Below are 11,200 nucleotides of genomic sequence, written 5' to 3'. Positions count from 1 at the left end.
TGAGAGACAAGGACCTGGATTTTATTGCAGAACTTAAAGATGGTGCTGCCAGGAGCACAGTGCCCCTAGCACCACTCTGGGACATTGGGGGCCTGCAGTGAGGGGAGAGTTCCCCCCTGCTGAGCTCCCCATCCTGCTTTCTGCAGCACCATTCCCTTTGGTCACCTGGGGCATTGGGGACAGCACTGACTCACTAATCCCTGTAGGGAGGGCTCCAGCCCTGGATGGCTCATTCCCAGCCATGCTCCCTATGATTATAGCCTTGTTTACATCCCTGCCTTGGAGCCCAGCCAGGCAGAGGGGGAGAAGGGATTCCTCTGCTCCGCACTCCTTCCTCTGATTCCTAGAACTTCCTGTCTCTTGGCAGGACAGGGGGTTCCTGACCCATCCCGTCCCTCGGTGCCCAGCTGCAGAATTTGAGGGGAAGAGATGGTGGGGAGCAGGGCATGGCCTCCCCTAAATTCACCCCTCTTTCTTGCATTCTATGGGTCATTTAAACGTGGTTTGGGGCTCTGCATTTTCCTGGATCTGGGTTGGGAGTGTGAACTGTGTGTGGAGGGGGGAATCCATCTGGGCCAGAGGAGGGGGACACGACTTAGGGCTGGTGGAAGGGACCAGGGCTGGAGGTGGACCTGGAGGTCTGAGGCTGGGTTATTGTGAGTCTAGGTGGGGTTCTGGGTTGGGAAAGGCCTAGGCTGGGCAGGGGGAAATTGGGGGAGTTAGGCTGGAGGGGGAGTAGAACCTAGGCTCTGGGAGAAAAAGGCTGAGCAGGTTGGGTTTAGGGAATTCTCCCTGTGTCTCTCCAGTATGGCACAGAAAGGACACTCCAGCTGCAAAACATGCTACAACAACAAACAGCTGAGCCCCTCCCCTCCCCTTGAACTGGCCTGGCAGGAGCCCAGGGCTGGGACTGGCCTCATTAATAACCCCAGACAGCTCCTGTTCGAGCAGCAACAACAACTGGGGAAGGCTTCTGCCAGGAGCACGCAGGGTCTGTGGGATAAACAGGGTTGGAGGAGAGGCAATACATTTAGGTGGAGAGAGGGTCAGTGGAGGAGACTGGGGGCTGGTGAGGGGAAGGCTGGGGATTGATGGAAGTACTGGTGGGTGAAGAGGGACATGGGGGCCAATGGGGCTGGAGGGGTGATGGGGGCTAGACACTGTAGGCTTGGGGGACTGATGGGGGTGCTATCAGCAAGGGCTGCCAGGGATGACGGGGGACACCAGAGGCTGGGTGATCGGGGATACTGGGAGTGGAACAGTGGAGATCACTGGTGGCTGGGATGGGCAGTAGGGGTCACTGAGGGCTGGATGTATGGGGGAACTGGGGATCAGTGGACACTGGGGTATTCTGGAGCTGGGCAGTAGAAGCTGGAGTGCTGGGAATAAGGGCAGTGTGGGGGGGTGTGCAGCTGAACCGACTCTAGTCATTCAGGCTGAAACCCCCAGGTTAGGGCAGGACCCATAAGAGTCTCCCATAACCCCAAGCTGAGGGTTCTGCAGCCCTGACTCCCTGAGGAAATGCAGTGTGTCAGGGGGATGTATCTCCTTCACTTCGTCTAAGCAGGGCAGCTCCTCTCGGGGCTGAGGTCAGCAGAGCTGGGGCTTCCATGGAGCCTGCTTCTTCTGCCCCAGCCCAGAGACCCACGCAGGGAAGGTGCCCCCTCAGCTCTGCCTGTGGCCCCCAGGCCTGGCCCCTTAGGAAATGACATCCAATCCTGATGCTGCCCCACAGTGCAACCGTGGCACCAGTTGGCGTGGGGGTGCCCCTTTCTCAGTCATCGCAGGCCCAGGGAGCAGCACTAGGATGCCGAAACAAAGATGACTGCCAGGCAAGGGGTGATGGCTGTCGGGGTGATAACACAGAGATGACTTCCAAGAGGTGGCACAATGATGGCTGCCAGGGAGGATGAGGGCTGCTGATAGGGGAGACACAAAGATGGCTGCCTGACAGGATGCAATGGCTATTGGGGGGTGGGTGGAGACACAAAAATGGCTGCCAAGGCGGGAGTGGTACAAAGAGGCTGCTGGCAGCCATTTTGTGTAATTCTTCTCCCAAGATGGCTGAACTGGAATCCCAGGACTCTGCTAGGGCCCAGACTTTCCCTAGGGCTGTGAATTCTTCTCCCATTCCTGGCGCCACCCTGACTGGCTGGCAACATGGGGCAAGAAGCATGTGGGATCCATTTGTGGCTCTGGAGCAGCATCTTGGCGCCTGCTGTTTTCCTCCCTGTCCCTCCCACGCCCTCGGCTTTAGGAGGATTCAAGCCCCAGCATGACAATGTGGGAGCCTTCCCCAGGTTTTGACTATGTGTGTGTTGGGGCGGGAGGGGAGAACTGGAGGTGTATGCACATGGCAGGACAAGGGGCATAGGTAGTAGTGGGGGGGGGGGGAGAGATGGGCTGCAAGAGGTAAATATGTGTGTACAGCATGGAGGAGGCCAGGGGTGCACACAGAGTGGCAGGATCAAGGGTGTGTGTGCACAGTGTGGGAGATGTTGGAGGGCACATACAGCATGGGGGAAGCCAGGTAGCACATAGTGTGGCAGAAAAAGGGGTCCCACAGAGTGGGTTGAGGCCAGGGGGCACATAGTGTGGGGTAAATGAGGGGGTATATACGCAGTGTGTGGAGGCTGAGGGGCGCTGAGAGAGGCAGGGGGCTGGTCAGGGGGATTGCCCATGGAAGGAGGTGGATGAATTGGTCTCTGGTTACAGCTTGTGTGACTGACACTTGTTTACAGCCCTTGCCTGGCCGTAGGCCACCTTTGGGGGGCGTGGCTCCTGGTCTGTTCTGCTGAGTCAGGCATTGCTGCTTACTGTGGCAAAGCTGGAGCTCCAGGTGTGTGGGGATCAGCACCTCAGCTCTGGCACTGGGGCTCAAACCTCCCCCTATCCCTGTTCCACCCCTCTGGGGCAAATTCAGTGCTAGAGTGGGGGGTAGTTTGGTGCCAGCTGCCATATACAGAGGCCTCTGGGTGCCCAGCACAGAGTAGTGGCCCCACTAACACCCCTGCCCCTTTCTATGGGGAGACAGGGGCACTCTGTCTTCATGGTCAGATCAGCCCCAGAAGCCCTGCCCATTAGTGCCATTCAGATGCAACTGACAACTAGACTCCATGTAGAGGGTGGGGGGTGTTCCAGGAGCAGGAGGCAGTTGGGAGTGTTTACTGGTGGGTGGGAAGCCCACAGGTAAGAGCAGATCTGTATATAACCTTTTGTGGTGTTAGCTGGGTGGGGGTAGGATTAACTGGGGGGGCACTGGGAGGTTAGCAGGGAGCACTAGGGGTCACTGGCTCCTGGGAGGTTACTTGGGGAGGAGGCTTGATTAGCCTGGGGGAGGAATAAAGGAGTGCATCTCCCCCAGATTGCCTTCCCCACCCCCCCTTAGCCAGGGTTGGGGTGGGGGAGTTGGTCACATATTCTCAACAGCACACGATGGGGCCATTCAGAGCTTGAGGCTTCCCAGGAGGGTCAGAAAACAAGAGGGGCTGCTGCAGCCCCTTCAAGAAGCCCATAGGGCCCTCTCTGCTATGTGTAGGGAGCCGGCTTGGTTGTGTGGGGCCAGGGCAGCGGTTTCCCATCACGTGACAGAACTGAAACAGGGAACAATCAAGTGTTTCTTGTGATTGCCAGGGCCGGAGGGAAGGGGCTGGATTTCCAGCCTTTGATTGTGGCTCCCCCGCACCGTGTTCCCAGACTCTGATCCCAGTCCCCACCACTTCCTAGCCTTTGATCTATCCTTCCCCCTTAGGGTTCCCAACTGTGATCCCTCCCCTGCTCCTCGGGTTCCTGGCCTTTGATGTATAGGGTTCCCAGACACTGATCTCTGTCCCCTTCCCATCCCTGTGAGACAGGGTTCTTTCTCAGCAAGAAGGCTTGACTCCAAGGGACAGACTAAGTCAAGAGTAGATATGGAAACCGAGGCACACTGAAGGAAAAGGACTTGTCCAGCCACATATAGTGAGTCAGTGTAGCTGGGATTTGACCCCCCAGAATCCTGCCTCCACTCCCCTGCTCTAACCACTAGATACCACTCCTGCCAGAGTTGTGGATAGAATGCTGGTGGTAAAGTGGTGTCCGGACACCCAGCCCCCCTGCTTTAACCATTAGACACCCCCATGAGCCTATTCTCTTCAAGCCAAGTTACATACACCCCCATATGGAGCTATCCAGGCCCGATCATTCTGTTTATCCCCAGTTGGAAACTTTTCCATTCTAATCTCACCCCCAAACTTTCCATGGAGTGCAACCTCTCCTTGTCATCTCCTCTGAAATCTAGGGCCTTGTAGCAGGTACAGACCCCTCACCCCTTGGGGCACTGCCCTCTCCACAGCCCTCAATTGCCCATAGTCCCTCTCCCCCCAGCTCTGCAACAAGCAGGATCCTCTCCATTTCTCCAAGCCGTAGATCACGGTAACACGGAGTAATTAACTGTCTCCACCTTAAGGCGGGCGGGGGGCGGATCTGGGAGGCGGAGTCGGAGGCGGGTCGGGATATATCAGTGCCGGCGGAGGCGGAGCGCCAGTCTCACAGTCAGAGGAATCGGTCAGGTCCGCTAGGTATGATCCGACGCGGTTGGCCGGGCGCGTGGGAACGGCGTGATCTAGCGCCGCGCCCTAGGCGCATGGGCTGGGTACCTACCAGCGCGCACAGGGCTGTGGGGAGGCGGCGAGCAGGGGGGCACGAGGTGAGAAGGCAGCATGGCTGCGGCTGAATCCCGCGACTGGCCTAGGAAAGGGGGCTCAGGCAGGTGAGGGGGGAGTCTTTGTCTTTGGCGGAGAAATTTCTCTGCCTGCTGGGAGGGCTGTGTGCCAAGGTCAGGGGAGCTTTGCTCAGGGGCCAGGTGGTGGAGAGTGCTCTGCCCGGGGCACATGGCTCTGCCTCTCTCCCCTCACCGCAGGCCCTAGCGATACCCGGTGGTATCTAGCCAGGCATCATGAGCCAGGACGCAGAGGTGGACATGAAGGAGGTGGAGTTGAACGAGATGGAGCCAGAGAAGCAGCCCATGACGGGCTCCCCCTCCTCGGGATCCCCGGGCACCCTGGGCGAGAAGAACGGGATGGTGAAGGTGAAGGTGCCCGAGGAGGATGGCGAGGCGGATGCTGGCACCAAGTTCACGGGGCTGTCCAAGGAGGAGCTGCTGCAGGTAGCGGGCACTCCAGGGTGGGTGCGCACCCGCTGGGCCCTGCTCATCCTCTTCTGGCTGGGTTGGCTGGGCATGCTGGCGGGGGCCATCGTCATCATCATCCAGGCTCCCCGCTGCAAGGAGCTGCCTCCCCAGGAGTGGTGGCACAAGGGGGGCATTTACCGCATCCAGGCACTGGAGGCCTTCCAGGACTCGGATGCCGATGGAATCGGGGACTTAGCAGGTGAGTCCTGATTCTCAGCCCCCCAACACACTAGACCTCACTCCCCTTTAAGCTGGGGATAGAACCGAGGATTCCTGACCATCCCCCACCCCCATAATCCAGTAGACCCCACTTCCTTCCCAGAGCTGGGGATTAAACCAGGAGGGGGTTGGGATGGGATGACCCTGGTGTGCGGGGAGAAGAGGTGTTATGGGTGGGAAAGGAGAGAGGTTTGGGATAGTGGGAGGTAGCTGCTGGGGGGTGGCAGGAACCCCGGGTGAACATTGGGATTTGGTTGCCTTCTTGGCACAAACTGGAGCCCAGGTGCTGCTGGGGTGACCCCCTCCCCCAGTTCTCCCTATCTGAGGGGGCTTATGGGGGTGGGAACGCTTCCCCCCACCCATCCCCATGTCCCATATAATCTGTCCCACACCCCATACAATCTGTCCCACACGTGCTCCTTGCGCAAGCAGGTGACTGGCAGCCGGCGGCTGGCTGCCTGCCGCGCCTGGGAGGGGTGAGGGTGGGTTGGAGTTGCTCCCAGCCGGTTCTATCCAGTTGGCAGCAGCAACCAGTAGCCTTTGTTTCATCAGCTTTGACGTCAGCCCAGCCTGAGCTGACTCAGCTGTTCGGAGGGGGGGTGGGGGAAGCTGGGGTTAAGGTCCCATACAATCTGGGGGCGGGGGAAGAGGGGATGGGAGCTGGGGTTAAAGATCCCGTGGGCTGGGGGGGGGGGGGAGAGGGAAAGGGAGCTGGGGTTAAAGGGCTTGGGGGGGGGGAAAGGAGCTGGGGTTAAAGGGCTTGGGGGGGGGGGGAAGGGAGCTGGGGTTAAAAATCCTGTGGACTGGGGGGGGGGGGTGAGGGGAAGGGAGCTGGGGTTAAAGGTCCCACCATGGGGAGATGGGGTGGGGAGCCGCTGGGGTTAAAGGTCCCATAATGCACAGAGGCAAATGTGAACTGGGGGGATTGGCTGGGTTAAAGGTTTCTTTCTGGGTGGGGGAGGAAAGGGGATTGGGGGAGTATGCTTCACCTGACGGGGAGGGGTAATGTGGGCAAGATGCAGGGGCTATAGGGACAGCTTTTACCTGGGATGGGGAGGGGATTATGTGGGACTGGGGGAGCTGCCAACCTCTGATACTTGTTCGCTCTCCCCCCAGGGGTGGAGCAGCGCATCGATTACCTGAGCTCCCTGAAGGTGAAGGGGCTGGTAATTGGGCCCATACATGTTAACACCCCTGACAACCTGGTCAGCTCGGACCTGCAGGAAGTGGACCCCCAGCTCGGCACCAAGGAGACCTTTGCCAAGCTGTTGGAGGCTGCCAAGAAGAAGAGTAAGAAAATGTCCCAGTATGGGGTCTTTTCCCCTGGGGGTGCTGGATCTGATCTGGCCCCAGGATGGGTGGTGGGGAATGGGATATGGGGTATTTGCGGAGGGGAGCTCTCCCTGCCCCAGGATGTACACCTGACCTCCCTTTCTCCCTAGGTCTCAAGGTCATCCTGGACCTGACCCCCAATTACCGTGGACAGATGCCCTGGTTCAGCCAGGAGACCCCCCGCAACAGTGATTTCCAGTCTAAAATGAAGGTGAGGGTGGGCTCCAATGGGGGGCATCCTGAGGAGCAGCACCTGAGGGGAGCTGGCAATCTAACCTGAAGGCTATGTTCTGGGGGAGAAGGTGTCCTGCTCTCTCTCAGATCCTCCCCAGGGCTCTGTGAGGGCCTGGTTTGCCACGTCCCCTGAATCCTCACTATTTTTGGGAAAGCAGCTGGGACCACTGTTTGGGTTTCTCATGCAGGGGGGCTAGGGGTATGGAGACCTGGAGGGAGGAGGTGTTGGCTACACTGGAGTTGGGGGCTGGGGACTGTCAGTTGGTGGGAGGATGCAGGGCTGGTGGCTGTGGGGCATGCCAGATGCTGATGCTTGACACACACTCTCTGGGCAGGCTGCACTGGAGTTCTGGCTGGAGTTTGGCGTGGCAGGGATCCAGATGGAGGGAGTGGAGAAGCTCAATGTAAGTAACTGGCTTGTCTATGTGTTGGGGGTGAGGGTTGTGGGGTATTGGGGTGGGAGGTAATGTGAGGCGTGACTGTCTGTCTCACAGGTCTTTTTCTCCTCCAGGACTCCCAGCTTCTGGTGGAGTGGAAGAACCTCACGAGCCAGTACAGTTCTGATGGCAATGCCAGGTGGGTGCCAAGCCCCCACCAAATGGTTCTGGCCCTTTTGCGGTGGTGGTTGACTGGCTGCACCCCTGGGATGCCAGCCCTCTTGAATATGCCCACCTTCCAAGTTCCCTCCCTTGGATGCCTCTCTCCTCTCCTGGTGCCAACCCCCCCCTCAAGCACGCATAGCTCCCCCATGTCCCCCCATCCTCTAGAAAATACCTCTCCATCTTCAGACTCTGCACCCTGCCCCACCCCAGCCTCCCACACCCTCCTTCCCATTCCTAGCACCTCACAGCTGACCCCAGCGCTCACTGTACCCTGACTCCCTTCTCCCCAGGGTGCTGATCGCTGGGACAGGCCAACGAGATTCCTGGCAGATCTTCTCCCTGCTGAACGAGACCAGCGCTGACCTCCTGGTCAGCCCGTATCTGATGGGGCTGGGGGAAGAGCCCAGTGGGAAGAAGGTGGAAAACGCGATCAGAGAGTACATCCAGGCTTCAGGAGAGAAGTGGCCCAGCTGGAGTGTGAGTGCTGCCCTCCCGCCCACTCTGTTTCCCCAGCTCTTGGAATTGGGTGAGGGGGCTGGGGCATGGACCCACCTTCACCCCACCCCTGCCCCACCGGATCCCCATGCTAAGCCCCCCCATCTGTATCATCGCTCCCAGTGCTCAGAGTGGGCTCCCTTTTGGAGACAGGGCAGGAGCTGAGCCCCAACAGATGTGTGCCATAAAGCATATGGGTCTGTTCTGTGTGGGCTGCTCAAGAAGGATAGGCGGGGGATGTGACCACTAGCCCCCTATCCCCTCCCAGACCTGGGGATACGTCCACCTCCCACCCCCTGTGCTGACACTGCATCTCTGCTGTCTCTTCAGGTGGGGGACCCAAGGACAGGGCACATGGCCTCTCTTGTGAAGGAGCGGTTGCTGCGGCTCTATCACATGCTACTTTTCACGCTGCCAGGGACACCCTTCACCAACTACGGGGATGAAATCGGGCTGCAGGAGCAGCCAGGACAGGTAGGGGCAGTGTGGGGCTAGGGGATCCCTCTGGAGGAGGTGTGGGGGGGGAGGCCTGGGAGAGTTAGTTAAGGGGGTGGGGTGGGGGGCAGTGAAGTCCCGGAAGGTGCTGGCAGGTGGGGAATGTCAGGGCAGGGGGAAGGGCAGTGCAGAGGGGGGAGGGGATGGGGAAGTTTGTTCAGCTCCTGGGTGGGGAAGGGGTGTCTGGGGAAGGGATGGGCTGGGTTGGTGCAAGAAGGATGGGCAGCCAGCTGTGCAACTCCCTGTAACCATGTCCATCACTTCCCCAGTTCGGCGTACCCCACATGCAGTGGAATGATTCGGCCAACTTTGGCTTCTCCTCAAAGTCATTGCCTCAAGGTGGGGGCAGCAGCAGCAACATCACTGTGAAGGTGAGGGCTGGGGTACAGGCAGAGCTTAGGGGAGGAACATGGGTGGTGAGGTGAGGGTGGGCTTAGATGGGGGCAGAGCTCTGGGGGAGCTCAAGGGGTATGGGAGGAGCTGGGGGAGGGCATGGTTTGCCTCGCACTAACCCAGCATTTCTCAAATTCTGCCACTGTGGCCACCAGGGGCTTTTCTTATGGCCACAGACTTCTGGGCAGAGGTGGTGGTGGTTGGGGCAGGGGGGCAGACAAAGCAGTAACTCCTCCTCTGGGGCCACCAGCAGGGTTTGGGCCCTACCCCCCTCTGAGGACACAGTGGCTGCCTGCTCCTCCAGCATTTGAGTTCCCCACCTTCTGGAGATGGAGACGGTCTGGCTTCAGCCCTGGGGTAGCAGGCAACTGGCTCCAGCTGCGCAGCAGTTGGCTCTGTCCTCTGGCTGTGGGGCCCCAAGCTCCAGCCATGGGAGGCAGGGCTTTGGTCTCCGTCCATGGGACACTCTTCCTTCCTTCCTTCCTTCCCCCCCACCCCCCCGCGCTGCCTTCTCTGGCGTCAGCTGCACAATGGCAGGCCCTGGCCCCAGCCCCGTGCTTGTCACCCACCCCCATTTCCCTGGCCCCCCGGCTGAGCAGCGATAGGCTCTGTCCCCCACTGCTTCCCCCGGCCCCTATCCAGGGCTTAATTTGTTCTTGGGCTTGCTGGGAGCTGAGTAAGTCTTCTGTGAAAAATATCTGTATGTTTAATATCCCTTTTCACAGCAGACTTAGCAGCTAGCTTGGAGGCTGTGAAAAGGGATATTGACATACAAGTATCACTTTTCACAGCAGTAGACTTGCTAGCTAGGCAACCAAAAGAAAGAACAATAAAGACAAGAATGTGCCAAACACCTTATTTGTGTTTCTATTTTGTTTAGGTTTAGTAAAGCATAGACACAACTGAACATTATTTGTATTTTTGAGTCTGCAAAAACACCCTACATAGACATGTCCAAATCACTGTCATTTGTTTGCATGCATATGTATTTGTTTTTCCTAAAGTTAATTACATATTTTAGGAAAAATAGACAGAGCAGCCACCTGCAAGAGTGGGTGGCTTCTCTCTGAGGTCATCAAAATGTTGTTGTGAGAACTCCTGCACTAACCCCATGTCTCCCTCCCCAGGCACAGAGTGAGGACCGCTCCTCACTGCTCTCCTTGTTCCGGCACCTGAGCGAGCTGCGGGGCAAGGAGCGCTCGCTGTTGCATGGGGAATTCATGATGCTGCCCATGCAGTTGCCGGATGTCTGTGTCTACCTGCGCAGCTGGGACCAGAACAAACGCTTCCTGGTGGTCCTCAACTTAGCTGGCACCCGCAGCTCTGTCCCCATCTCCCACTCTCTCCTGCCTTCTGAGGCCACTGTGGAGCTCAGCACTGACCCCCAGCGCCAGGAGGGGCAGCTGGCCCTGCGGGACCTGACATTGGAGCCCTCTGAGGGGTTGCTGCTGCATTTCCCCTATGTAGCCTAGGGGAGGAGGCCTCCCCTGCGGGCCAGGGCCTTCCGTGTTCCAGGGAGGGGTTTTATTCATGTGAGTCCTACTAACACCCCCAGGGGCAGCACTGAGGCCTTGGGGCAGGAGGAGGGAGCTGCAGCCATAAGGTAAAGAAGGCCCCTAGGTTCTGCTCTCCCGAGTCCTGGATGTCTGTCCTGATACACCCCACAGGGCTGGCGGGGGGGTGGGGAGCTGGTGCTCAGTGTGCCCCAATTCCTGCTAGCCTCACTTTGGCATCATCCTCAGGGATGCTATGGGAGCTCTGAGCTGGGGTGAGGACTGGGCTCTATGACATCTGTTTCCCCAGCAGCAACTAGATTTAGGGACCAAAGGCTTCAGGCCCCACTGGCTGCAGCTTCACCCTCCCCCAAAGTCATTCCAGCTCCTGAGGGGCTGGCCCTGCCCTGCTGTCATCCCCCCACTTGGGGTCACCCCCTCCTTTGGGTGCCCTATATGATGGGATAGGTGGGGATGACTGATCAGGACCAACAGTCTGTCTCTATCTCTCCTCCTCTTCCTCTCTCCCCCCCCCCCCCCCCCCATGGCCAGTGCTGTGTGTGAAGTGGGGCTGATGTTTGGGTGGGGGGATGGATGGCTTTGTGCTGGGCTCCTCCTGAGTGCTGCTGGGATCAGCATGGAAATAATAAACGGCTCTGCTTAGTGATTCTGGCTTGTCTCTTCCTTTAGTTTGGCCCTGGCATTTGCCCCCTATGCTTCAAGTGCCCCACCGCCTCCTTGTTTTCCCTGTGGCTGCTTCATGCCTT

At 58.6% G+C, this 11,200-nt stretch overlaps 1 protein-coding gene across 1 annotated transcript; it reads left to right on the top strand.

Moving 5' to 3' along the window:
* The first annotated feature begins 4,493 nt into the window (after positions 1-4,493).
* On the top strand, positions 4,494-11,101 carry SLC3A2 (solute carrier family 3 member 2). Its single transcript, XM_065408298.1, has 10 exons — positions 4,494-4,559; positions 4,901-5,369; positions 6,506-6,679; positions 6,832-6,932; positions 7,291-7,359; positions 7,467-7,531; positions 7,848-8,034; positions 8,383-8,526; positions 8,817-8,918; positions 10,068-11,101. Exons 2-10 carry the CDS (start codon positions 4,937-4,939, stop codon positions 10,410-10,412), a joined length of 1,620 nt encoding a protein of 539 aa, XP_065264370.1. The 5' UTR covers positions 4,494-4,559; positions 4,901-4,936; the 3' UTR covers positions 10,413-11,101.
* Positions 11,102-11,200: the final 99 nt, after the last annotated feature.

The sequence above is a fragment of the Emys orbicularis genome, chromosome 7, assembly GCF_028017835.1.
Source record: "Emys orbicularis isolate rEmyOrb1 chromosome 7, rEmyOrb1.hap1, whole genome shotgun sequence".
Taxonomy (NCBI): domain Eukaryota; kingdom Metazoa; phylum Chordata; order Testudines; family Emydidae; genus Emys; species Emys orbicularis.
Note: the sequence above shows the minus strand (reverse complement) of the source record. Positions and strands in the feature narration are given on the sequence as shown.